The sequence below is a fragment of the Penicillium brevicompactum genome (assembly GCF_028827555.1).
Source record: "Penicillium brevicompactum strain IBT 35665 chromosome Unknown utg000001l_segment0_segment0, whole genome shotgun sequence".
NCBI lineage: Eukaryota > Fungi > Ascomycota > Eurotiomycetes > Eurotiales > Aspergillaceae > Penicillium > Penicillium brevicompactum.
In genome coordinates this window covers 4987148-5014562 of record NW_026623203.1, presented here as the reverse complement: position 1 = coordinate 5014562, position 27415 = coordinate 4987148, and the positions used below count along the sequence as shown (strand labels likewise).

At 50.7% G+C, this 27415-nt stretch overlaps 6 protein-coding genes across 6 annotated transcripts; 5 read left to right on the top strand and 1 right to left on the bottom strand.

Moving 5' to 3' along the window:
• Nucleotides 1–14: 14 nt before the first annotated feature.
• N7506_001679 (putative translational activator) lies at nt 15–8366 on the bottom strand (the record flags this gene model as incomplete). Its single annotated transcript, XM_056950975.1, has 7 exons — nt 15–569; nt 622–763; nt 819–900; nt 954–1109; nt 1167–1358; nt 1414–8190; nt 8246–8366. 7 exons carry the CDS (start codon nt 8364–8366, stop codon nt 15–17), a joined length of 8025 nt encoding a protein of 2674 aa, XP_056816890.1.
• A 286-nt stretch (nt 8367–8652) lies between these two features.
• On the top strand, nt 8653–13291 carry N7506_001678 (putative ATP dependent RNA helicase; the record flags this gene model as incomplete). Its single annotated transcript, XM_056950974.1, has 6 exons — nt 8653–9412; nt 9470–11018; nt 11074–12371; nt 12421–12634; nt 12687–13017; nt 13082–13291. 6 exons carry the CDS (start codon nt 8653–8655, stop codon nt 13289–13291), a joined length of 4362 nt encoding a protein of 1453 aa, XP_056816889.1.
• A 6763-nt stretch (nt 13292–20054) lies between these two features.
• Nucleotides 20055–22142, top strand: N7506_001677 (KilA-N domain-containing protein; the record flags this gene model as incomplete). Its single annotated transcript, XM_056950973.1, has 4 exons — nt 20055–20069; nt 20374–21310; nt 21363–21495; nt 21551–22142. 4 exons carry the CDS (start codon nt 20055–20057, stop codon nt 22140–22142), a joined length of 1677 nt encoding a protein of 558 aa, XP_056816888.1.
• Nucleotides 22143–22153: 11 nt separating this feature from the next.
• N7506_001676 (uncharacterized protein) lies at nt 22154–22801 on the top strand (the record flags this gene model as incomplete). Its single annotated transcript, XM_056950972.1, has 1 exon — nt 22154–22801. The coding sequence occupies one exon, from the start codon at nt 22154–22156 to the stop codon at nt 22799–22801; it is 648 nt and encodes a 215-aa protein (XP_056816887.1).
• A 2329-nt stretch (nt 22802–25130) lies between these two features.
• N7506_001675 (uncharacterized protein) lies at nt 25131–25816 on the top strand (the record flags this gene model as incomplete). The annotated part of the gene is made up of 2 exons (XM_056950971.1): nt 25131–25645; nt 25702–25816. The coding sequence occupies 2 exons, from the start codon at nt 25131–25133 to the stop codon at nt 25814–25816; spliced, it is 630 nt and encodes a 209-aa protein (XP_056816886.1).
• Nucleotides 25817–25860: 44 nt separating this feature from the next.
• Nucleotides 25861–27087, top strand: N7506_001674 (uncharacterized protein; the record flags this gene model as incomplete). The annotated part of the gene is made up of 3 exons (XM_056950970.1): nt 25861–26163; nt 26248–26319; nt 26383–27087. The coding sequence occupies 3 exons, from the start codon at nt 25861–25863 to the stop codon at nt 27085–27087; spliced, it is 1080 nt and encodes a 359-aa protein (XP_056816885.1).
• Between the last annotated feature and the right edge of the window lie 328 nt (nt 27088–27415).

The window sequence follows — 27415 nt, the reverse complement described above, 5'->3', positions numbered from 1 at the left end:
GGATGCACAAATAATCACTCCTCGCCAAAGGCATCTCCAAGATCAACCTTGCCGATGCTCCACAATTCCTTCTCATCATCCACTTCGTCATTTGACAGTCCCAATCCACCTTCACCACCTTCAGCCTCACGACGCTCACGTGCCTGTGTAGCCAATCGAATGGCAATACGCTTGAAGTAATCAGACATGCTGCGCTTGGGGCCTGGGGGCAAAGATGCACCCGGTCCTGCCATGTATTTGTCAAACACCTCGCTGTCGGACTCGACCACCGAGAAGATGGACAGGAAGGCCGCCTCGGCTGCCAGCTTGACGGGGATCACCAGGTCACGGACACCAGCGAAGACAGACGGCGCGAGAAGGGCCAAGTGAGGACGAGCCAACTCGGGGTGGAGTCGACTGACAGTTCGGATAGCCACCAAAGTCAAGCGACGAGTATCGGACGGGCTGCCGACTTGGATGGCGGGAACGAACGCCTCGAAGATGGCCTTGCTGGACTCAAAGGCATGGTCGCCATCGTTGGACAAGAGGTACTTGCCGGCAGCGAGAGCACTGTTATCGGAAATGAAGGGCTATTGCGTGGTCAGTTTGGAGCCATGTACGGCAACGGGTAATATCACTTACATCCTGGTTGGCGATACCCTGGCAGATGACAGTGGGCAGCTCGGCCGCGAAGTGTTCATTCAGGACCTCAGGGCATTCGGCCAGAAGAGCATTGAGGCCAAGGATTGAGGCGTGAGAGAGCGCGCCGCTGAGGATGCGGTTCCTAAAAAAACAAATTAGAATTTACTTCAACCGGAGATGGATAGTTGTATGCATACTTGATAAGGGGAACTGAGCTTTCGGCGGGAAGGACCTTCACAAGCGCAGCAAGGAGACGGGCGTTGGTAATAGCAACCGAATCTAGCAATGTGTTAGCAGGCACCAATTTGGTAAGGCCGTGTTGATGTTCTTACCAGTCTGGTCGCTGGAATCGTCGTCGATGAGAGCAAGAATGGCTTGTCGAGATGCTTCGCTCATGTTGCCACCAGCCTTGCCAACAACCTCCTGGAGAGCCTTCATCATGGCGTTCTTGACACCAAGATCAGGAGTCTTGGATCCGGTGATAAGTTCTAGGAGAAAAAGTCAGCTAAGCCACATCACAAACTGAAAAACATGTTGAGACATACCGGCAATAAGCGGGTCGACTCTTGGTGTCAGAGTGATCAAGATACCAAGACCCTTGGCGGCACGGTTGCGCAGAGTTTCGCTAGTAGTGTCGGCCAGACCACGGGCGAAAGTACGCTGGAGCTGGGGCAAGAATGGCTTGACAGCCAATGGAATCTTCTCCAACAGCTTGTTAAGAGTGTAGAAGATGGCGCCTAGAACCAGTTAGTACATACAACCACCACCATACGATAGAATGTAGCAACTTACACTTGATGTCCACGGAACGCTCTGACACGACACGAATAAGCGGACCAGTGATCTGAGTAACGAAAGGCTTCAATGACTCGGCACGAGTACGGTCGATGATGTCGGACATTGCCAGAGCAGATTGAGTACGCTGGTCGGTAGTACCGTTGAGAAGACCCTGCAAGAAGATAGGCAGAATTGCCATGATACCCTTGGGCAGGCTGAAGCCGGGCAGATCCGCGCCAGCGACACCAACTTGACGAAGGATCTGGCGGGTGGGAATAGCCAGGGCCTCCATCTCTTCTTTGCGCATGTGAGACATAAGGCCAGTGAGGGCGGTCCATGCCGACTTGACGACGTCCTTGTCCGAGTCGTCGAACGAGATCAGGAGGGCGCGGATCAAGTCCTGGTAGTATCGCGAGAAGTCCATTTCGGCCTCTGCGAAGAACTTGGTCAGGTGGAGAGCGGCAGCAGAGCGACGGCGGTGGTCGTCGTGCTTGGCAAGAGTGATCATCACACTCATGGCGGCGCTCAGGCCATCGTACTCGTCCACAGACACCAATACTGTGTCGAAGGCAGTGTTGAGCTCTTCTCGGTGCTCCTCGTCGGTGGCCTCGATGATGCCATCCATGAGGGAGTTGAGGATGGTAGGCAATCTTCTTGTCATAGCGGAACCAGCAACCTCGGCCAATGATGCCAGAGCTCTGGCATTGAAGGCAGAGATAGGCGCTGTAAGCAAGGTGGGAATGAGGTTGGGAAGGATGATGTTGGCACGAGTCTGCTCCGTAAGAAGCGTCAGCAAGGCTGACAAGGCTTGCTCGGCGTCCTCGTCGTTCCTCAGCAAGTGAAGAAGGTAAGGCAGGACCTGGTCCACAGCTCGCTTGCCCATGATCTGTTGCAAGGAGTCGAAGGCCTCAGCAGCGGCTTCACGGACGTCCTCGTCATTGTCGACCAGAGCCACGCGAACAGTCGCGATGAGAATCTCCTCGAAGTCCTCCAATGCATCAGGGGATGCTGCAGTGATGAGCTCACGAAGAGCGATACAGATACCCTGCTTGACGTCCACATCGGGCGAAGTTTGAAGACCATCTTGAAGCAAGGGAAGCAAAGTATTGAGCACAGACTCTCCAGCCTTCTTGATAAGGTCTCCGAGAGCATTGCTGGCAATGACCTTTTGCTCCATGTTGGAGGATCCGAGGCGGCGAATGATGAGCTGGGACAATGTGGGAACCATATCCTTGAGGGTCTTGGGAGAGGCAACAAGCGCCTTCCAGACACCAAGGGCGGCACTCTTGACTTGTCCAGAGGTATCGCAGCGACAAATGTACAACGCAGAAAGGACTTTGTTGCGGCGCTCTTCTCCGAGAACCTCCAGCAAGGATTGACCGGCCTGGGTAGCCTCTTCCTCTTCTTCCTCGTCTTCGCTCTTACCAGAGATACCAGTAAGACTGAAGAGAAGATCACCAACCAGTTCGACGGAACTGAGACGAATGCGGTAGCTGTCATCAGCCAATCCACGCTCCAGCTCGGGCAGCAACAGATCGATGGCCTTGTGGGCAAAGTTCTTGACGAGCAAGCGACCGGCACGGAGGGCAGTTTCACGAATCGCGTCAACATCGTCGGCCAGACCAGCAAGAATAGGGGGAATGATCTTGCTGAGATAGTTGGCGAAGCTGTTTCCGAAGCAGGCAGGCAAGAAGATGAAGAGTGTCATGAAGCCCTCGCGAACAGAAGCCTTGGCACTGGACACGTTCTGGAGAATGGTAGGCAGAGTCTCCTCAAGTCTGGTAGTACCCAGTCCTGCGAGCACCTCGGAGAGGGCTTGAGCAGATCCAAGACGATCACCAGCGCCAGTATCAGACTTGAGAGTGGCCATGAGGTTGGGAATAAGATCAGGCAGAGCATCCTCCCCAAGCTTCTCGATAAGCGAACCAAGGGCCTTGGAGGCAGTAGCACGAGTGGTGGGAACTGGATCAACGATGGCCAGGTTGAGACCAGCCACAAGGATGGGCAAGTGAGTAATGAGATCCTTGCGCTCTGTGAGATGAGCCAAACTGCCAATAATTTGGGCAGACTTGCGCTTAGTGTTGGATCGGTCACTGAGACCACGCTCGAGGATACGAGTGACAAGGGCCAGCGAGGGGGCATCCAGGTAGTGCACAAAGGAGACCTTGATCAAAGAGTCCAGGGCCTCGTCTGTGTGCTTAGTAGGGTCACTGAGAGCCTTAAGAAGCACACCAACCAAGCTCTTGACTTCGGGGTTGCTGATGACCTCACCGAATCGCTGAAGACTGCGATTCGCTGCGTTACGAACCTCCTTGTGAGTGTCATTAAGCACAATAGTCAGAGGAGGGATGATATCGGGCAAACTGGCTGCAAGCTGCTGAGGATCCAAGTAGGCCATGGCTCCGAGCAAGTCACAGGCACCCTTCTGACTACGCCATTGTGTGTCATCCAGACCCTCGAGAAGGGTAGGGAGAATTTCCTTCACACCGTAGGAGCTGAGGTTTTGGAAGCATGCCCTCGAGGCGTCCAGGCAGGCATCACGGACACCAATGCTGGTATCGCCGAAGCCACCGAGAAGTTGGGGCACAATCTGAATCACATAAGGCTCGAAGGTGCGTCCAAGAATCATGGCAAGAAGCTCGAACGCCAACAAAGCACCACGTCGTTGCTCCTTCTGGGCTCTGTTTTCGGTAGCTTCCTTGAGCAAACTCATGACACGGAATTCGCGCAGGGTTGAGACACCCCGCCCACAGACAACGGCTGCAAGTCCGTAGGCGGCACCACGCTGAGGAGGGTAGTCGGGGGCATTGAAAAGTCGGTGAATCAGAGATTCAACGTACTCCTTGGCCTTGGAACCAGAGGATCTGATCAATGGCGGAAGACATTCGGAGACAGCGTGTTGCACAGATTCTGAAGGCGTATCGAGGGCCGAGAGCAATTCCTTGATGACAGTCTGCAAGCGAGGATCATTTGCCTTGAGGTGAGTCGCCACAGATCCATAAAGCACGATGACAGCCTCATTCAGCAGATCAGAGGTCGTAGTGTCTTTGTCAGAGGTTTCAAGAGTGGTTTGGAGCAGCTTCATCATCTCCTCGACCTTGGCCTGGCCACGCTGGATGATAACAGACTTACCACTTTCAGTCATCTGACCTCGGACACGAGAATTTCCATCAAGCAGAGGACCCTGCTCAATGAGGAAACGCAGGAAGGAAACACCTTGCTCGCCATCGAATTGATTGGTCATGGCACTAAAAGCGAGGGCAATACCACTGCGAACCTCCCAGTGGTCTGAGACGTCCACCTTCTTGGGCATTCCGTAGGCATCTTTTTCGGGGGCCTTGGGCTTGATCTCATCCGAGTACTTGGCTTGAAGTTCAGACAGAATACCAACAAACTTGCTCTTGTCAAATTCAATGGCATGAGCCAGGGCGCGAGCAGCAGCACCTCTGAGTTGATCATCCTTGGACTCCAAGTACTTGATAATCTTACTGTAAGAGCTGTCGTCCACTTCGAGAGCATTGTCCTCCCAAATTGTGTCGGCGATTTCAGCGTTCTCCTCCACACTATCGTGGCAAGCGAGCCAGATGTGTTCGGAGAAATCAAGATCGGTCAAATCAATCTCAGCCTCGACAACTTGAAGCACAGTTGTCCGGACAGAAGCCTCGACGACAATGGTGCCCCGCAGAAGCGTCTCCAACTCATTGCTGTTGATGCTAGGAGAGATGCACCTGCAGAAGTCATTCAGCGTATCCTTGACAATCTTGTAGTGCTGAGTGTATCTCTGCATAGCGGAAAGCAGTTGCTCCAAGACCTCAACGCGAGGAAGACGGGTGTCAGCAAAGGAGCCAGAGTGGAAAGAAAGGAACTCTAGAGCCAAGAGGACTTGAGTGCCTTCCTCTTCGCCCTTAGCTTCCTGGATGCCGTTCTGAGTCAGAACTTGGAAGATGAGAGGGAGAACGTAGGCGAGAGATGTAGTGTCAAAGGGACGCTGCTCAGAAGCAAAGCGCAGACGGTAGAGGATTCTTGTGACAAGTTCTCCGAGAGGCTCCAGTTCCATGTCAGAGGGAAGGTTGGTGTTTCCAATGGCTCGCAGGGTAGCAATGCCGACGAAAGAGCGCAGGTTACCTAGACGAGATGAGACCTCATCAGCACAGGTGATGAAAGCGCGAGAGACGACATCGCCGACAAACAAGCCAGCACCAGCTTGAGCAAGCGACAGCAGAGAAGTGACGGCAGCATTGATCCATCCAGAGACATCGTTGGTAGGCCCGGTTGCGAGGCCATGGATAAGACCAGCACCCCGCTCAATCCGCTTGACCTCTTCCACGACATCTTGACGAATCTTAGCCTCCTTGGCGAGTTGGGCCTTGACCTTGGCATGCTCTTCAGGAGTCAGCTTCTTCTGTGCCTGTCCCTTCTTCTCGGCTAGTTGAGCTCGAAGCTCTTCTTCCCACTTCAGGGTATCATAGTCCTTGGTGTTCTTGTCGAAAGCAGGCTGCTTCGACTTGCTGCTGAGCACATCAACGAAAGCGGTGCCTTCCGGGGTACGTGAAATGGCAGCGTCCGTAGCCGTGAACTTGGAGAGACGAGTACCATCCAGGTCGTGTTTAATCTGATCAACGAGACGGGGGATCATGACGTCTGGCGCGACGAATGCCAGCTCAGCTGCGGCAGTCCAAACGGCTGGGTTGACATTGGGCACGGCTGATTGAATTGGATCGGCGTTGACCTGGACCAACTGCTCGATACATTTGGCAGGGTGCGCGCGAACAAGTTCACCAGGATCAGTTCCTGTTCTCAAGCACAGAGCAATCCAAGAAGCACCGGGGATCAACTCTGGCCGGCTCAGAATGAGAATATCAATTAGCTGAACCTGGAGATCGGCGGAGGAAATGCTAGACTTTTGCACGACATCGCTGGATGGGCAGAGAGCCCTTAATACCATTTGCAAAAGGCGTTCGCTGCCTGGGCCAGCAGAGTGGGCTGCAGACTCCTTGTCCGCCGTCCGGAAAGCAAGAGTCCAAGCCCAAAGAGCCTGGACGAAAATGGAACCGAAAGACGCCACGTCCGTCAAGTAAACGCGAGATAGTGTCTCTGCGGAAGCTTCTCTGAAGTTAGATGGGATGGCAGGGGCGACAATGCTAAAGATGAAGGCCTGAGCCCAGGCAATCTTGGACGCCTCATCGGCGCTCACAAACTTGGCACCGGATGCGACAGCAGCCAATGCCCTGACAAGCCATTGAATTTCCTCCTTGGAGGCCAGCTTCGAGAATACTCTTGGGTTGAGCATGAACGATGGCTTGGGGCTCAAAGTCATTGACTGTGCCACGTGCTCATCCCAAGCGGCCTTGGAAGACCCTTGAACATCGGACACCTTGTGGAACAGAGCCAGGTAAAGATAAGCTGACGGCAGCGCTCCACTTGAAGCGGAGGGAAGCGGGTTGGAGGCAACCTCTCCAAACAGATCCTTCATCTTGGCAAGGAACTTGGTGGCGAGGGGCTCGACTTCAGCGCTCTTCAGCGCGTCAAGGTCAGAGCTCCAAAGCACTTCTCCCACGCTGGTTTGCCAGATTTTGCGGAAAGGCACTCGCTTATCGGAGATACCTTTGACAATTGTGCTTGTAACATCATCGCTGATCTTAGCCTTAGACTGGATAAGATAGGCAAGGTGCTTGCTGAAGGATCTAATCTCTTCTTCCAGAGCTGGCTCGTTGGACTCTCGTGTGAACACGGGACCGAACCCTTGAATGATGTCTTTTGAAACATTTGCGGAACAAGGAATAGCCGCAATCGCCTGGGCATAGGCAACACGATGCTCAGCGCCGGTGATTTTGTTAGTCTTCAAGGGACCCATAATCTCACCAGTGATCTTCAAGACCAAGGCGTCTGTTTTGCAACGAGTAAGCAGCGACCCAAAGGAATCAGCTGCGCCTTGGCGGATGGATGGATTGTTGGACTTCATGCTGGCAAGAAGGTGCTTGGAAAGGCGGGTTTGCACCAGCTCTGAAATATCAATTTCTTCGGGCAAAGAGGCACACAGAGGCGGGATCACACCACTAAGGACCACCTCTGGGGCTCTCAGCATGGACTTCTCCATAGGAGGCACCAATTCGGTAGCAACATCTTCATACGTAACAAATGAGGCGAAGAAATCGGCCAAACCATTGGCCGTATGTGCGGGCACAACAGTTTTTGAGCTCACGATTTCTTTAATATAGAATGCCAGAATAGACTTCTTTGACTCCTCGAGCGTTGCCTTCTTGTCCGCAAGTCGTGCGCACACTCCACTGACAACGCCAAGGATAGGCGAATTCTTGTATGACGCAGTAGAATCGGCCGTCAATTGGGTGACAGACTGGCGCACTGCATCGGCGCCCCATGCTTCAGACGAGAACACGGCGCGCAGAGCACGTCTTGTTACCCTAAGAGCGGATTGTTTTACTGCAGGCTTTGGGTTGTGCGCAAGGCAGTTCTCCAACGCCTTGCCAACCACCGTGATCAAGTCTAACACAATGGCAAGTGGTGTGTTCTGGTCCTCACTGGCCTGTTGTAGCAGGATGCAGCACCATTCCAGCAACACAAATGCAAAAGCGGAAGCCAGACCCGGTCGGGCTGCCTCGGCCTTCAATTTCTGTGTAAGGAACTTCAAGTGTTCGGTCGCATTGGGGGTGCGGAGGAGAGAGCGGAGGCATTGCTGGACCGCCTGGCGGGAGGATCGATCGACATATAAAGGATATGTTCGGAAAAGTAGATCTAGGACCTCTTGATGGATTTCCGGAGATAGTTCAGACCCTAGTAGATCAACAGTTAGTACATAGCCTGGGCGTATCGGACATCATCACGCTACCATTCTTGTCGCGGAGATCTTGCAGGGCCCGGAGCCTGCGCGAGGTCGAACTCGAGAGGAGCGCGACCCGCAAGGCATCCAGATCCCCGGCCTTGACCTGGTCCCATGGAATCCCATCCATGATCGGCGGTCAATACAGGGGAATGGAGGGAGAGGGGGGTTGGTTGATAAGTGAGAGAGTGGTGAAGTGGGCTAGGAATGCTGTCATAAGAGTTTTGTGTGGGGAGCTGGTTTGCATCCCGCCATTCAACAGCCATGGCCGACTCTTCGTTCTGGACACTCCTCAACCACCATTTGGTAAGTATTGCGCATCTGGTTTTCTCTAGAAAATCTCTCTTTTCCATTTCACGCTGACTTTGAGCGTCCCTTCAAGTCCCCTCCGCCGCATCCGCCGTAAATAAGGCAAAATGCCGCCGAACAACAAGAAAAAGAAGAAGCCCGCCTCCAATCCGGCTCGAGGCTTTGCGACAGTCTCCATGCCATCAAAGCCTAAACCGGAGGCAACACAGACCCAATCTCCGGCCACCGAGGAGTCGAAGGCTACACCGGAAAGCGAGCCGCAATCCGCACGCACCAAAGAGCGTACCACAGACGCCAGCGCGCCAGATCCGACGCCTTCCTTGCAAAATTACACACCGGAGGAACTTGAGAAACACCTTGAAGAAGCGCAGCTTCAAATATTTGTGGAAAAATATGCCACTAAGTGCAAAAATGACGCAGCACGACAAGCTACAAAACTGGAGAACGAACGGCGAGTCTTCCGCCAGCAGTCTGTCACACTGGGCCTGCTTGAGTGGCTACCAGCAGAGATACAGGATACAATCTTCGATTATTACAACGCCGAAGAGCATGAAATCCTCGCAACAAGTGCAAAAACAAGTTCCAGGCAAGCTGGCTCTGAAGATGAGCTGTACAGCAAGCTTTGGATACTGAAGGAGACATTACTCAAACTTGATTTCCCCGAGAATCGCGTTGAAGATGCACTGAAGCATGTTCTGCAATACTTCGCCGGCAACTCAACCAGCGCCGGTCGGGATGTTGTATGGAATCTCGAGGAGGCGCTAGAGTGGTTGGCTGTACACAGCGACAAGAAAGAGCTTCCCTCATATACGCAGACTAACACTCGTCAACTGAAAGACACAGATACCGTTACCTCATGGATGCCTGGTAAGCTCTCCATTCGCTTCAAAACGAGCGTCGCCGTATCGTGCTAACTCTTATCAGAGCTCAAACCCTCCGGGTCATCGACTCCTATCACATCATCAAGCAAAGGAAACAAGAAGGCGGACTGGAAAGCCGAAAAAGTTGCGACGCCTGTCTCATACGACTCAGACAGCTCGGTCGACCCAGATGACATGGTTCCTGAGTGGCTAGACCTACAAGTTCGGCTGTATAGCCTCGAGCCGGACCTTTTCGATCGCCCCGGAAAGGGGAAGAAGGGTCGGGGTGCCAACGCATCGGCCGACCCATTGTCTGCCGACCCAGAGTCTACCAAAATCCAACGGAAGATCGCTAAGATCGAAAGAGATGTCCTCTTCGAGCGCCGAGAAGCAGAGTACTTGTGGGAGCAGAAGCTGGATGAGCTTCGAAAAGATGCCACTTTCATCCGACGCCCAGTGGACAGGAAGAAAAAGAGTGCTCCGACCGCGGAAGAAGCTCAACCAAAACCTGAAATCTCCGAAGAGATAGACCCATCTCTGCTTGAGATTGAAGGAATGGAAGATGCTCTTGGTGGTATGTTCGAGGCTGAACCGGAGGAACCAGAGTCGATCTTGGGTCTCCCTGCTCCAGAGACCCAGGCTTCATTCACGCTGCGTGATTTTGGAAAATCGACTGGTCTGAGTCCCCGCCGAGTGCTGGAAGAGACTTGCAAATCAAGAGATTCTTCTTGTAAAATTGTCTACCAAGATCTTTCCTCTTCGAGTCATTCAAACAGGAAGGCTGTTGAGGTGCGGTGGTCAAAGCCTCAGGAGGTACCGTTCTTACTAGCAGTGGACTCTGTCACGCACAAGTCAAATGCTCTTGCTACATTTGTGTCCATGGATGCCATTGTCACACCGGATGCACAACAAGCCGAGAACTATGTGTCAACTCTGGCCTTGTTCATCCTGTTCCCGCAGAACTCCAAGGAGGGCAAATCATACCTGCGTCTTCCAACGGCCTGGAGGGATCTGTCAACGGAATTGGCTACTCTGCAGAAGACTCAGCAGGATGCTATTGACATGGCCACCCTCACAGACTTGAAACGTCTGGTTGAAGAAAACCCAAGCACGCTTGAAGATGACGTTGTGCTATCTGACAATTTCCGCAAGCGCAACGGAAATGGAAGCAAGCCGGGCACCCCGGTCAAGGGCACCGGTCGCGACAACTATTTTGGCTTCAATGATCATTTGAAGGAAGCTTGGGCTGCAAAGTCATCGACGTCCTCATATAACCGCATGGTGCAAGGCAGAATGCAGCTTCCCATTTGGGGCTTCAAGAATGAGATTTTGGACACACTTGACGATTCTCGCGTTATCATCATCTGCAGTGAAACAGGTAGCGGAAAGAGTACTCAGATACCGTCCTTCATTTTGGAGCACGAGATGACTCAAGGCCGACCTTGCAAGATTTATGTGACTGAGCCGCGTCGAATTTCCGCCATTTCCCTTGCTCGACGTGTCAGCGAAGAGCTGGGTGAGAGCAAGAATGACGTTGGCACTCACAAATCTTTGATTGGTTTCGCAGTGAGGTTGGAGAGTAAATTCACTCAGTCCACGCCTTTAATCTATGCGTATGTTTTGTTCCCCGTATTTTCTTCCATGGCCGCCCAACTGACCTATCTACAGAACTACAGGAGTGGTAGTGCGGATGCTGGAGCGCCCCGAGGACTTCCAAGATATCACTCATGTCGTTCTTGACGAAGTCCACGAGCGCACAATTGACAGTGATTTCCTTCTCATCGTACTTCGACGGTTGATGGAGAAGCGCCCCGAATTGAAGCTTATTCTCATGTCAGCCACCGTTGACGCACAGCGCTTCTCAACGTATCTTGGTGGTGTGCCAATCCTTAACATCCCAGGCCGAACCTTCCCCGTGGAAATGAAATTTCTGGAGGACGCAGTTGAAATGACAAACTACCGTCTGTCGGAAGAGGACCAACACACAGTTTTAGAGGACGACATGGATGACCCGCCTGCGGACGCTGACACTTCAGGTGGTCTTCAAGCCAGTCTCGACGGGTACTCTCGACAGACGAAGGAGACAATCATCAACATCGACGAGTACAGATTGGACTACGAATTGATCAAGAGGCTGCTGATCAAAATTGCGACCGCACCGGAAATGGAGCACTACAGCAAGGCGATTCTTGTGTTTATGCCTGGACTAGCAGAGATCCGTCGCCTGAACGATGAAATCCTCGCGGAGCCAATGTTCCAACGGAACTGGATTGTGCACGCGCTGCATTCCTCCATTGCAAGCGATGAACAAGAAAAGGCTTTTAACGTGCCCCCAGAAGGCACGAGGAAGATTGTGATCGCGACAAACATTGCAGAGACAGGTATTACCATTCCGGATATCACGGCTGTCGTTGATGCCGGAAAGGAGAAGATGATGCGCTTTGACGAGAGACGCCAACTTTCTCGGCTCGTCGAATCTTTCATCTCGCGCGCAAATGCCAAGCAGCGTCGCGGTCGTGCTGGTCGCGTGCAGAATGGCATTTGTTTCCATTTGTTCACTAAGCATCGGCATGAAAAGCTCATGGCGGCACAGCAGACTCCTGAGCTGCTCCGACTTTCTTTGCAGGATCTCGTGCTTCGGGTGAAGATTTGCAAGCTTGGAGAAGTTGAGGAGACGCTCCTTGAGGCTCTTGATCCGCCTTCGTCTAAAAACATTCGTCGGGCAATTGATTCCCTGAAGGAAGTCAAAGCCTTGACCAGCAACGAGAGTTTGACTGCTCTTGGAACACAACTAGCCAAGCTACCTCTTGATGTCTTCTTGGGCAAAATGATCATCCACGGAGCCTTCTTCCGCTGCTTGGATGCGACCGTCAGCATTGCGGCTATTCTCTCGTCAAAATCACCTTTCGTCAATGCCATTGGGTCTAACTCACAGCGCGATGGAGCACGATTGACTTTCCGAAGAGGTATGCTTGTGAGAACATCTGAAATTCAAGTGAATGCTAACAGCTGTAGGTGACTCTGACCTTTTGACGGTTTACAATGCCTACTGCAGTTGGAGGCGCATTCGAAGCACACCAGGTTCCAACGAATTCACCTTCTGTCGCAAGAACTTCCTCAGCCCACAGACACTCAATGGCATCGAGGATATCAAAATGCAGCTTGTGACATCAATTGTCGATGCAGGCCTACTGACTTTAGATGGCGCCCAGAAGGCAGCGCTCAATCGGTGAGTTGGCATCAAACCCATTACAATCTCGCTTAACTTATCAAAATCACAGCGCGCGCTCCAACAGTCGGAACCGTCAATTCTTCATCATCCCCGAGGATTTCGACATCAACAGCAACAACGACGTTGTAATCAACTCTGTCATCGCATGGAGTTTCTACCCGAAGCTCCTCACGCGCGAAGGCAAAGGCTGGCGCAACGTCGGCAACAACCAAACGATCACATTGCACGCGACGTCAATCAACAAGCGAGCGGATCAGTCCATCAAGTGGCTGTCATACTACCACATCATGCAGGCGCGGAATCGCAATCTGAACGCTCATGACACAAGTGCGGTTGACGACTTCGCCATCGCGCTACTGTGTGGTGATGCCGAGTTCAAGGTAAGAGACCTGCTAATCAAGCTTTCACACTATGGGAATTTGACAATGCTAACACTATCTGCAGATGTATTCTGGTGTCGTCTCCATCGATGCGAATCGCATCCGCTTCGCTGTGCGGGACTGGAAGTCCATGTTGGCTTTGAAAATCCTCCACACTCGCTTGCGCGAAATCCTATCGAACACATTCCGCAACCCCCACCGTCCACTGTCTTATAAGCAGCAGCAATGGGTTGATATTTGGCAACAGATCTTCACTCAGGCTGGTAAGCGATGAATTCATATCAGCTCTGCTGACTGTGCCTTGTGATGAGAATACGCATGTAAAAAATTCATGATAAACGTGGGTTGGGCTGGGTATATATAGTTTTGTCGGGATATCCATTGAGTGTTTGACTTAGCATTGTCATCTACTGAACAAATAACTTTCATTTCATGATTCATGTCAAGTTTCAACAACCTTGGAATGTGGTAGGTAGATGTATATTATATCAGTCTGAGTATGAATATATGACCACCTAAAAACACTTGGCTGGGTGAGCTCTGTGCCAGGAGCCTCGGGGCCTGGATACGCACATGAAAAATTTAAGCTTGAAGCGCTGATGTTATATAGCAAACTGCCGACATGGTTACATATACTTTACCAAAGCTTCGATGTCGACATACCTCGCTGGATATATCGCGTTGCGGATAACAGATACGATCCAACGATATGACGGCGGTCCATCGCAGGAACCCCAGTACCCTACATGAACATGAACGGGAGTCAGCATACTGCATCAACCACGCTTCAAAGTACGTTCAGATCTTTCTACATAACACAGAGCACTGCAGATACACCCCCGAGTCAATGCACCAAAGCCGTCAGCACTGATCCGCCGTGCGTACGAGGAGACTGCATTATCACCACCAAATGCATAGTGCATAGTTATACAAAGCATAAAAGAACCTCATCGAAGCTCATCGCGATCATTTCAAAAGTTCTCAACAAGCTGAAAGGTTGAATAAGCCAAAGGAGTCCAGACTCACGGTCTCCCCCAATTTCTCCACGGGAAACAATCGGTCTACAAAGCCAGCTGGACACAAATCAAGGGATACCGCTTCACAACACGAATCATCCCTAGAAACACTCTTGCAAATGCAGGTCCTCAAGCAGCGGTGAACCCCAAAGGCCAAATCTACTAGCCTACATCGTACATGAACAATTGCGAGATTCATGCAAGAAACTGTCATCCCCACCCCCACAGCATTCCCCAAAATCGAACTAACCACAAACCGCAAACCGCCCAAACCACGTCCATGGGATCCCACTCGTGGCCTCACCCAATGACCAAGACACAATTGTCAAGTTTCAGCCCGAGACACGATGCCTATGCGCGGGTTTGGCAGAGACCAAGAATGCGGAAATGATTCGCATCGCACGCCTAATGGCAGATTCCATGGCATGGCTCATGCATAACCCGCGGCACCTGCGCCTGCACGTCCTGCGCTGGCACTTGGCATACACTGTAGTTTCTCATCGTACATACAGGGTTGTGCCTAGAACTGCATCTGTGCATGGGTTGTACATTTCTCGATCGACTATCGACTGCACTCGGGAGGTACTGAGGGTCTGACGGATTGGGGAGCTGAGACAGAAGAGACGGTGAGCGGAGGCCAGTCTTCCCTTTCTAGAAGGGTTGTTTTGTCTATCATGATTAGGTCGGTGGTTTACTGGGATGCTCCCTGTCAGTCTCACCATTTTTCTACGGAGTACATCTTTGGGGATGACACCAAGGGGGGGCAAGTTTAGGCACCGCGACATGTGCTCTTGCAGAATATTGAGGGTTTTATTGTTTTTGCCCCCTCCGCTCTCTTCTTCCCATATTGGAAGTTTGTGAACATTTGGGAAATATTGTTACTGTGCTGGATTTACTCCGTACTTCCTCATATACAAGGGGTCTAAGTAGTGCGACGGTTTTATCCATTATTTTATTCCTCATTAAATCAATTGTGTATTTTTCCTCGCACTACTCTTCGTGTCCAGGTCGATATCAAATAACCCAGTGTCAAGCTCGCACAAGAAATGTGTCAACTATGTCGTACATATGAACCTTCTCTGCGCTCTGACGTCGCGATCGGCTTTGAAGCGACATCGGGTTTTGTATGAGACTATTACAGAGTACTCCGTACGCTATACAGTATTACACCTGGGTGAAGAGCAACCGCCATAATAAAACAAGAGGGGGGGGATACGATTGTGCTAACGGTCGCCACGTCTGCACGCAAGGGTTAACTGGCGGTGAATCCACACGATCTAGCCCTTCGTACGTGGTGGCCGCCGCAGCCAGTCATTGTTGCGCCGGATCATCGATCGGCGGGCTGCTGCCCCCCAAGGCCAATCAATTCGTTTCTTGGCTAAGTTGGTTTTTAGTCTCGTTACACATTTGGCCCGAGCCATCCTGGTTATTTCGGAGATATGAGGAATTCAGTTAGGTCTCTTTTTTTCTCCCCTTCTATGTTGTTCCCACTGACTCGAACTTGTGGCTGTTGCTGACGGCTAATGCGCTTCCATTACTCAGGCCTCTTCTCTCCACTTGAACGGGGTCATCTGGGCATTCTGAGGAAATAATTGTTGGGATTTCCCCTCTTCATTTTTGCTACGCTAAAATAGTACAGTAATAAAAGGATACATAAAATAAATCCTGATATACAATAATAGTACGGAGTACTAGGCATGGACGTGCAGTCGATCTCTTGGCTCCACGGGACAATGCAATGCGAGGTTAAATCGAGTTGCACGGCCCCAAGTTCCAGATCCTGACTTCGTGTTGCGCTGCTATTCGCGCTGGAGGGTGATAGTCACATGGAAGTGTCGATGTATCTCTACTTGGTGAGATGGGCTACTCAACGAGCCTGCTAACGGTATACGGGGTATACGGGGTTATCTCGGTCGATTCGCATTTAATTTGCCATGTACAACACATCAAGTTGCAGGGAACATCCCTGTCAGTCGGCTGTCGGTCAAATTCTCCTCGTGTTCCGACCGAGTCTGTAAGTTGTAGTACAATCCCCTCAAAGGCCTTGTGCTCATTGTCCAGGTCTGACGGCCTTATCTGGCGTCAAACGTCTGCCCAGACGGCTTCGGGCATATTTAACTGTACAGCATGGGAGTCGCATGGCATTCTTCCCCTGGTGAAACACGAAATAGAAAGCAAAATGGAAATTATCACAAGTATCGGACGGGGAGGAGTACGGGAAGTACGGAGTACTCCGTACTGTAGTATCATAATTAAAAATACTTGCACACTATTACCTGATGAAACCCGGGGGCCAAGGGAAAAAAAAGCAAGAATATGATATTAAAATGTCTGCCTTGGTCAGTTCTTATAAATCTGCACGGACAGTGTCCGCTGCAGGGTAACTCGCTGCAAGGTACAATACGGACGAACCCGTCGATCGACGCGAGATTGTCTGCGTAAGAGAGCTACGAGGGTAGCTTGGGGGATGAATAAATGGACAGGACCCTCTAGTGTGCCGAATCTCTCCACCCGAGCTGAAGGTCCGGTGAAACGCGTTGGGGACCATAATCCTTGTTGAAGAAATGACTATTGTGACTATTGTGACTATTAGCTCCTCCTCGATATACCTATCATACGGAGTACGCCAAAGAAGGATCGACCTTCTTGCATTGCTGGCTTAACGTTGGCCATGATGCATCACACCCGAATTGCGGAGTTCACGATAACTGTGTGGTGGGGCGTCGCTAGTCACGTACTCCGTACTTAGGTTAGGGTGAAGTGGAGAGCTCTCGATTCTGATCTCCCCCAATTTACCCGCCATTATTGCACATTGAAGGAGGGGGAGGGATTTTTTTGGCAATGTGGACCAACAACCACAACCTATGTACAATTACATATGACTATGGAGAAAAACAAGGAAAAGCCCAGCAACACGAAGAACAATAGCTCAAAGCCACAACCGAATCCACTGGAAAGTCCAAATCCTCCGACTGTCGATTCAGGCGGATCCCTCCTAAACTACTGTACGGTGTATGTGCAGCGGGTATCGGGCCGTCGATAGCGAGCTGCGGTGCAGGGATCTGTCAGTAGTGTCCTTTTCAGCTCTTACGGAGTAGTACCTGCTTTGTCTGCGCCATACAACCGTTCGCAGATGCTTCTTTACTTCGTACATCCCACGAGACATGCGCGTTTAAATATGAAAGTACGAAGTACAATTCCTCCAGCCGTCAAGGCATGTTGAGATGGGCGCCCCCGTGTCTTTCCGACCCCCATGTTCACCGACCTCTCAAGGGTCTGTGTGGCGGGCTCGACTCGCTAGAATCCACTTTGAAAGATTTCAAATACCCAGAAGTAACGTGGATACAGTATGGAGTATTTTAGGAAATTGTATTCCGATCAGGATCTCCCCGAAGAAACCCAGGCCCATGCACGGTGGTCAATGCTGTTAATATCCATGACATATGTCAGGACATAGGAATAATTATCCACTTCGGATAGAGTAAATAGTCTATGGAGTACTCCGTAGTAGAAAAAAAAGAGATTGGGAAGAACGTAATGTATAGAGGACGAAATGCAAGGGGAACCGAGAGAAGCGGTGTAGTGAGCTATCTTTGACAGTCCCCCTTGCTGTGATCTGGCGACTCCCTCTTGGTATTTTTCCATTTTTTCCGTTGGGCTGAACTTTGCCTAAGAGAGAAAATAAGCCAATTTTAATTCCAAAGAAGAATGGATTTTCATAGTACTATTTGCTATTATTATTCACTGACGTGGGCAATATTTTTACGGCTATCTCGACTACGGTTCTAATTATTGAAAGTCCTGGATCTGTGTAGACTGAAGTCTACACCTCCAAATTGACCTGGGCGAAATTCTAGATGCATCGTCACGAGGATTTTCAGTCGGGATTGTGATGCTACGTGTGAATCTCATTTCAATCCGGACCAAGTTATTGGGTTGAACAGACTCAAAATCTCGTTCCTTTTACAAGTAATTTCCTGATAATCCATAATTGCTTTTTTCTACATCCTTCTTTCCCCTTTCTCTTCAACAGACTCTTTTGGCTGGAGTACAGAGTAGACGCCAGGCGTCTGACTGGCCCCAGCCAGCAGGGATCTAAAAACAGCCAAAACGGTACAAAAGACCTTCCCCAAAAACATGAAAAAAAAAAAAGCAAGAAAAAAAAGAGAGAGAGAGAGAGAGAACAGACCCTTGATCGACTTCAAGCCACCCGTGTTTCGTGGTGCATTCTGAGCCACTGATTTCGCCCCCTCTGCATCCCTAGGTGTGACGTGCTTCTTTCCTCTTTCTCTCCCCACTGTTACTCACGGCCCGTCTTAACGCCCAGATCGTCCCGAACCATAAAAAACAGAACAAGGCCTTGGTATTGCGACTATCAGCCCACTTACTCCGTAGCGGCTATGGCCGTAGCTTCTTCCAACTTGAAACGAGTGAGCGCGATCGACCAGTCATTGCGTTGAAAGAGTAAGTTGGCCGGAGAGGCTCGGCCGAAGTCCGACTCTTTCGGACCTTGCATAGTACGGAGTACGGAGTACCCCAAAGTAATCTAGTCCTCTCAGCAAGCGCTGGTTCCCAAAGCGGGAGAGTGCAATCCGCAATCGACGGTGCAGCCGCCGCGCATTGCCGGGGTTTACGTTTTTACGTTTTATGTTTTTTTTTTTTTTTACCCCTCTCTGCAGCCGCTGACAGATGTCTTGCACGATGTCGATCGGGGCGAGACCAGAATCCGTCTTCCATTTTAGTATACTGTACGGAGTAGTATGGAGTACTTTGTAGTTAGTGTGTTAGTGTGTTCTGTAGTGGTTCATAGTGCCGAATACACTGTATTTGTACCTTATACTTTGTACGGCGGGAGTAAAGTAAAATACGTAGGTACCGCAGTCAAACTTGAAACTGTCAAGGTTCTCTCTCCCCGGGCTCCAGGGCTTCCTATCCATGGTTCACCGAGTGGGACCCGAGAACAGACCACTGACTGTTTGGTTCTGGTGATCCTAGTGTTTACTTTGAATTCGATCGAACTTGTATCTCTACTCCGTTTGGTTCGATTTGGAAAATACCAGGTACCTAGTACCTAGTACTCCGTACCTTTCGCTGAACAATACCCGGAACAACATACCCAGAATTCTCTTAATCTGATCAAAGCCTCGTCTATCCAGCGTTGTCACACAGACCAGGATGTGTGTTGTGTTTGGGTAATTTACTTACCTCTGCTGATCATAGTCCTTGCTTGGTGGCGTAGTTAAAGGGAAATGAAAAATAAATAATTATTACCCAGAATAATTATTATAATCCAGAATTAACCCGAATAATAATGACCTAACTAGATCAGCCTAAGATCCCTAATAATCCTGAGCGAAATATCAAATAAAATAAATCATATCGATGCTAGAGGATGATCTGAACGCACGGTTCTACCATCTCCACTGGGTCCACTGTGATTGATTCGACTCTCTCTCTCTTCTTCCTTTTTCTCTTCTCTCCTCTTCCCTCAAAAGACGGGGCAGGCCGGGATTTCTGCAGACACATTCTTGTCTCTTTCTTCTTTCCCTTAGTCAGCCCCTCCACTGATCGACTTTCCCGCTGCGGCTCAGCGTCATCCTTTGACTTCTTTTTGCCTTTCGCAAGTACGATCGCCTTTTATATTTTTTTACCCTTTGATCTCCCTTGTTCTTGCTAGTTGATGTTGCTGTTTTAAAAATATACCTGGGTTTTTTTTTGCCGCTGGGGTTTGACTGGTTGTGTGTTCAAACGCCTTCTCCAGCCCGCAGCGCCTAGGGATGCCGTTTGCTGCACCACCCCAGCCTCCGCTTTTACGTCTAACCGCACACTTCTCAACCTCCCCAACCCTCGACTGTCTGAGACTGTGAAGTCTTCTCTTACCCCTTCCATCTGGCTTCGGCCTTATTTTATCACTCAATGCGCTCTTGTTTTTTGCCTTTTATGATTGCATGACCCAACACACGATCACGACACTTACATGACATTCTAGTTGAAGCTTCGATGTTCGGTTAACGATTCTTAATGATTCTGATGACTGTTTGAATTCTTCTTTTCAAAAGTCCCTTCTTGCGCTGCTGCTTAGACTTCGTCTTTGCAAAAGGTTTACGACTCACCACGCTTCATCACGATATTGCACGTATATTGCCTGCATCTTGCATTGCGTCCGATTGACAGCAACCCTGTTAATTCCCGCCTCATTGATTTTTCCCCGCCAAATTTTCTATTCGATTCTTTTTGTGCTGTCGTTCGTCAATCACCGTTTGCACCTCTATAAGCCAATATTCTTTTTTTGGCTTCCCGGTCGTGTGACATTCTCAACCTGTGGTTCGCCATATAACAGCTTCGCTCACTGACACGCCGGACACCTTTCCCACGTCCGACGTTCCGCATATCTCCTCTATTTTCGAACCCCGTTTCTCTTGCAACCGAAAAACTGGAGCTGCCGTCGATTTCGCAGGTCCACACCCGCGGTCCTGCTGACATCCCCTGGTACAACCATCACGCGGCGGAAAGACCGTTATTGTCCGGCGACAAACTCCCCGCGCTCAGCCTACCGACAGCCACCCAGGGCCTCTCCCGACCCGCCTATCACGATCCATCTGTGACCAATTCCAATCGCACAAGTCTGTCTGGTGCCTCCGTCCCGAACGAGCCCAGGAGCCCGCCTGCGGACCTATCTGGGACCCAGGGCCGGCTTTCGCTAGACTCCTCTGAATACAGTATCCCACCCTCGGTGAACGACGGATACTATCCCAGCCCGACCTCTCTCGGCAGCATGAACCAAGCCCCCTACATGGACGTCCACCCTTCGCACATGTCTTCTGCTCAATCATACGCTCCCCAGGGCGCTACCGCAGGCGCTATGTCCCACTACTCGTACCACCCACAACCGCCAGTGATGCAGCCGGCGTCGTCTTATCCGCCGGCCGGTTATCCCCAGTATGGATACAATGGCGTAACTTCCCCTCCGACAGGACACCCACCTAGCACCATGGGCGGTCAGATGCCCGCACAGCTGCTTCCTCTGCCTGGTAAGCTTCACGGCCAAAACGTTGACGACTATTCTGATCGTTACCAAGTGAACAATCACGGCGTGGCTCCTGCAGGTGGGTATGGGAACACTACCGGGGCTCCCCTCCAAGGCTATGTTTTCGATCCCACAGGCCAAGTGGCACCTCCCGGTGCTAAGCCCCGAGTGACAGCCACTCTGTGGGAAGATGAGGGCAGTCTCTGCTACCAGGTGGAAGCAAAGGGAGTTTGCGTGGCGCGACGAGAAGGTAAGCTGATCATGATACGCTAGAGTACATTTTCCTAACATACATTGAATAGATAACCACATGATCAACGGTACCAAGCTGCTTAACGTGGCTGGTATGACCCGTGGACGACGAGATGGAATTCTGAAAAGCGAGAAGCTTCGCCACGTTGTGAAGATCGGTCCGATGCACCTAAAGGGTGTCTGGTATGTTTTGTGGCCCTGCGCCGATAATTTGAGAATCAATTGCTGACCAGAACAGGATCCCATTCGAGCGCGCCATGGAATTCGCCAACAAGGAGAAGATCACTGATCTCCTCTACCCGCTCTTTGTGCACAACATTGGTGGCCTTCTCTACCACCCGGCTAACCAAACCCGAACGAACATGGTCGTGCAAGAGTCTGCCAATCGACGCCTGGAAGGCCCTCCACCGGGGCCGCAACGCACACCCTCAGGTCCTCAGCATCCCCCAGGCCTGCACCACCCCGCTCTTCAAACCCCCATGTCATCGCACATGTCTCAGGCTCCGATGAGCGGTCCACCGGGTTCTCGCCCAGGCCTCGAGCGTGCTAATACATTCCCAACCCCACCTGCCAGCGCATCCAGCATAATGGGTGTGCCCAACCAAGGCAGTTCATACGACTGGAGTGGTCAAGTGCCCCCAACCCAGCCTCTGTCCATTGACACCTCATTGAGCAACCAGCGATCAATGCCCACGACTCCCGCGACGACTCCACCTGGCAGCAACATGCAGGGCCTGCCCTCCTACCAAGCCCAAGGCTATGACAGCAGCAAGCCCTACTATTCCGCCGCCCCGCAATCTCACCCCCAATACGCCCCTCACACCCCCTGACCCAGTCCGGCATGTCCAGCTACGGCCAGCCACTGCCAGCAGGCTACATGAAAAGCGAAATGGCGCCACCCAATCCGCGCCCAGGCGCCACAGAGTCCGAATCCACAGAGCGCCCCCAAGACCGCTACCAGAATGAGGAACACGACCAGGAGTACATCCAAGACCAGGGTTACAACTCCAATCGTAATTCTTACACCTACACCACCAACCCCTCAGTCTCAAACCTGACTGAGCATGCTCAGCTCACCCCCGAGATGACAAGCTCTCCTTCTCAGCAGAATGGCTCCGGTCGCATGACTCCCCGCACCGCTGGGCCTCCTCCCCACTGGGCATCGGGTTACAACACTCCCCCTCGCCCGGCTGCTGCATCGACCCTTTACAACGCTGTCAGCGACACCCGCGGCACACCCGCCAACGGCACGACGGATCCATACATGGCATCCAGCTCGACATCCGTGTACGCGGCGAACAACTCTCTCAGCGCGGGCAGCAAGCGCATGCGCGAAGACGAGGAAGTCATTCGCCCCGAAAGCGCAGCCGAATACGATACCTCGAAGCGCAGAAAGACAATCACAGATGCCACGCTGGGCGGCCCGGTCGGCGGTCCCCCAATCCTGCAACCCATGAAGCCTAGCAGCATGATGGCGCGACACCGTTGAAAGCCTAAAGGTGCATCGAAACCCCACCTTCGGTATATCTGTTCTGGTTCTTCTATTTTCCTTTTCTTTTTCTATTTTCTTTGGTTCCCATCTCGGAGTTTTTCATGATAGACTGCTTATGCAAAGCATGGGCGCCGAACTTATCAAGTCTCGGTTGTCGAAACGAAACGAAGCTCATTTGTCTCTTTTCTTTTTGTGTGTGTCTCCCTTGTCTTTGCTTTGAAATAAGGAGTGAGCATTGCGCTTGCCATGTTGTGGTGATTTGTGCTCTGATGACTATGATGTGACGAATCTCTTATGAACGACTTTTCTTTGTGACTGCTGTCTCGATGGGTTTATGAGTTTGAATTTATTTGCGTGTTTTTTCTTTTTTGAAAAAGGATTTCTTTTTGGCAATTGGCTGCATCTTCACTCTATTTTCGTTTTTTTGCCTTTGCTCTAGAGAGATGATTATGGTAATGAATGATTATGATCTGGCCTTGACAACTTACATTTTGGGTTCTGTCTTTTGTAGTTTGTAGTTGTTAGAACTGGTAATGTCCCTTGATAATTTCATCCTTTGTAGTGTCTTGGTGGCTGTCGTGCCTGGTGCTGTTGCTTTTATCACTGACCGTGAGAGTCAACTCTGATTCTGTGGGTATGAATTTGGGCGATATCCAAAGCCAATTGCTATGTAAAAGCATCCTCCAGACGAAAGATCACCCGTTATCGGTCAATGAAAGCCACTACGAGCTCTGGGAAAGGGCTGGAGCCAGTGCTTCTCAACCCTCTCTGCTTTGATGAAAGATCGAAACGTTGAAAGAACCTCATTCCACACGCTGCTTCTCATCCACAGACTTCAACCCGGTCAGATGGAGCAGCTTTTCCAACGCAGAACTGACAGCCCGCAGAGAAGTTCGCACGATCCTCGGCTTTGACTGATTGAACTCGCCGGCCAAGCATTTCTTTGTCTGCGCCCAAGTTTAGCATCTGAATTGCTCGGGCCTTTCTTCTCTTCTAGTGTCCATGGTAGCACAGAAACTGCTTTCATTCCTTTTGTACTCCGCAATCTAGTGGAACTGGTTGGCGAATGGATCATCACCTCGGGTTTCTCTTTGATCTTCTCGGGCAGTCTTTGTGGTCAACCGCACCCGTGGGCTCATTGCGGCTCCCAGACGTAGGTTTTATGGATCTACCCACCTGGCCATGGCAAACTGTACAGCAAAGGACTAAATGATCTTCTGGGTCATTTTCTTTGGCGGATGAAGCGCGTCGGCCATTCTTGCAGTTCTATGGTACTGTAAACAATGCCACGGCACATGTGGATTGGATCTGAGAAGCGTAGAGTAGCCTCTTCCTGGTCGTCAATGATAATCAATAAGACTGGCAGTGCTCTCAGAAGTCGGATATGCTTTCTGGGGATCAAAGATCACCAAGATCGGTGGTTAAAACCCATAAAGAAAATTGAGGAATCTAGCCTTGGAGTTCGGCTAAATCTGTCATGGCACTATGATGAGCCAAGGGTATCTACACACAACCATTGAACTAGAAGCTAGCTTCTTTGATCCTGAGTCTATAGTAGAAGTCTGGATTTCTTTGATGAGATCCCCCGAGTGGTGAGTTTGGAGTCTTCTTTGTCGAATTTGGAGCACCGGAAACACACCCACTGGTATTCACGGCGCACCTATCCGATGAATCGAATCTAGTGGACTCAAGAACTCATGTTCTATATTGAGGTAATAAACAGAACATTGCCCAGGTGATCCCGTCGGGTTTCAAGGTTTTGGTGAGGAGGATCTCTGGGAGTACAAGCTGTATGAAAGCTCAGTAGCAGCAAATCTCAAAGGAAAACACCAATAATCCCTCATAAATATTGATTTGAGCTAATTTTAAGGCTTTGCAGTTCGCAGGTTCTTTGTTATCAAGCTCAAGCTCGAGTCCGGATCTCTTCGATGTCCAGTAAGGCTTAAGCTCGAAAATATTCAAAGAAACATGAATCTAAATCAACGCTCGATGAAAGAGATGGGATGGAACTCGAGATTGAAAGAAGTTAGAGCGATGGGACCACGGGGCAGAATACACCCCGGCTTTTCGATGTTCTTTGTTACTATCCCCAACAGCCATGAACAAGCCCAAATCAGCCGGATGTCTTCTTTGGCCAGTTGAACGGAGTTTCGATGAAAGAAACAACAGTGAGCGACCCACCTGCTAAGATTCTATGATAAATAGTCAGTTCCCCTCTTGAGATAGACCATCAAATTCCTGCTTTTCTCTATTTCCCGCGGACTTCTTTAGCATCCACCAACGGACAAAAGGTTCTCCAGTCAATCTTCTCCGAGTGTCCGCCAACATGGCTCCCAAAAAGGCAAAAGCGGCGTCTAAAAGCTCCAAAGCCACGAAGACCAGCAAAACAGCGAAAGGTTCTAAAGCTACTAAGACAACCAAGGCTTCCAAGGTCTCCAAGACGTCCAAGGCTTCCAAGACCCCCAAAGCCACCCAAGCTTCCACGGCCACCCAGTCCCTTGGAGAACCCGAAGAGCCCGAACCACTAGGAAGATATCAGCGGAAGAGGGCAATGCCCGTGGAATTCGCCATTCCTCACAAAAAGGGGAAACTGGAAGTCGAATCACCGATAGAGGGGGTAGATGAGCAAGATGTGGTCGTTGACATGGAAGCGTTCGAAGCGGACCTTGACCATTCCTACGTGGATGAGCTTGCCGAACTTCGAGCGGAGCATGAAAGAGAATTTCCTCCTCCCATCAAACCTGAACGTGCGACGTGGACATACAATGGACCGCTGCCTCTCAATGATACCAGCAAGCTCCCCGAGGGCTGGACCTGGGATGAGCCTGACTTGGATAAGCTGTCAGTATTGAATGGATGTTAATATTCCAGAGATTGAACTGACATGGACCAAATAGTGATATTGATGCTCAGATCGAAAGATGTCACGAGAGAATTGCGGAGCAAATCCTGCCTTTTTATTTTGAACATCGATTGAGAGAATACCAGGCTGCAAAGGATATTCAGGAGTAAGCTTCTTTCTTTTACCCATCTTTATTGTATTAAAAACTAATCTCATGTCAATCAGTGAAATGAAATCATCAGAGAGAGGCAACTACAGCCTAGATGTTCTTAAGCGAATCTCTTCCCTCAAAGTCATAGAGAAAGATCTCGGGGCTAGAGAGGACGAGTACAAGCAGCTAGTCAACGTCAAAGCTCTATTGCGAGCCTACAGGTCTCACCAGCTTGATTGGAACAATGGACTGGTCACTTACTGGTCCCGCGGGGAGCAGCTCTGTCAGCCAAGGCCCCTTCATTGGGCGGAATTTGAAGCGCTCAACCAAAAGCACGAGGGTTGGGAGAGCTTCTGGGTTGAAGGTGTAAGTGGAACTCTGGGATTGAATCATGCCATGACCTTTTTGTGCAAGTAGAATTGACTAACGTTTTTCCTTCTTCGTTCTTAGATGGGCAGTCCAGGGCCCACTCAGTTGAACGCAGCTATTACCGTCCAAGGAGATGGTTGGGATACTTATCGTGTACGCGTCCCTTGTGCTAAGCTCCAAGCATTTGAGATCTTTGATACTGACAATAGCGTTTAGTATTCTGCTGGGGTTCGACTCACCAACGGAAGAGGCACCGCCGTCGTTCATCCGACGCCAGGGAAAGCAGCCCGTTACATAAGCGCCAGAACTTCAACTCTTGACGCTGCGGGTCATTTGCCAATTCCCGCGACTGGGCTTGCAACAGTTCCTTGGTGGGTCTCGCTGGACTTTATGTATGATACTGGTGCAGCTATCATGTCACTCTGGGAGTCTGATGTTGAGTTGATGAGGGGAGGCTACACCATGCAGCAGGTCTTCCATCCAATGACAACTGGCTGCACGACCGTGTCCCTAGCCGATGGATCCCAACGTACTTATGACTGTATCTTGGTTCAAGCTTGTTTACTTGATCCAGCCTCGACTGACCCGAATGGCACAAGACTCACCCCATGGACATACAGTGTAACGGTGGTTAAACGTGGTCAATTCCCTGCTGATGGAATTCAATCGAGATTGGACGGCCCGTGGCTGCGGAAGATGCTCTATCAAGCCACGCAACCAATTAATGGTTTGCCAATGACCTTGTCAAACAACAGAAATGGGCTGGACTTGACAGCTGGACACGTTCCTGCCCAACCCACAGCACTATTCGCAGGTACTTGGCCAGCGTTAAGGTCATGGATAGCGCCATTGGGGCCAATGCCACCAGGCCCAGGTGTTGCCAAAGTACCGCCAAACCCGGCTGATCGTTGGTCGCGATGAGCTTGGCGGACTTTTCTTTCTTTTTGCTAGGTATCAGGCTGTTTGATTGATTCTGTTACACCGTGTTTTTACTTAGACGGCTTCGAATTGAATTTATGTTTGGGTTCAGATAGAGTTATCACCGAGTAGATTCACTGCTCGTTCACTTTCGTTTAAATGATACGGGTTCGGCTTCAGAATATGCGTCAAAGTGTCCAGCATGATGAATTTGAGAAAAGTCGGCGGTATATGAGACAGGGAACCAGAGTCTGACCCGGGATCCAACAGATTTTTGGTATGCAGAAGCTAGGAAGGTGTTGTGAGATTTCCAATATCTTCTGGTAGCTCG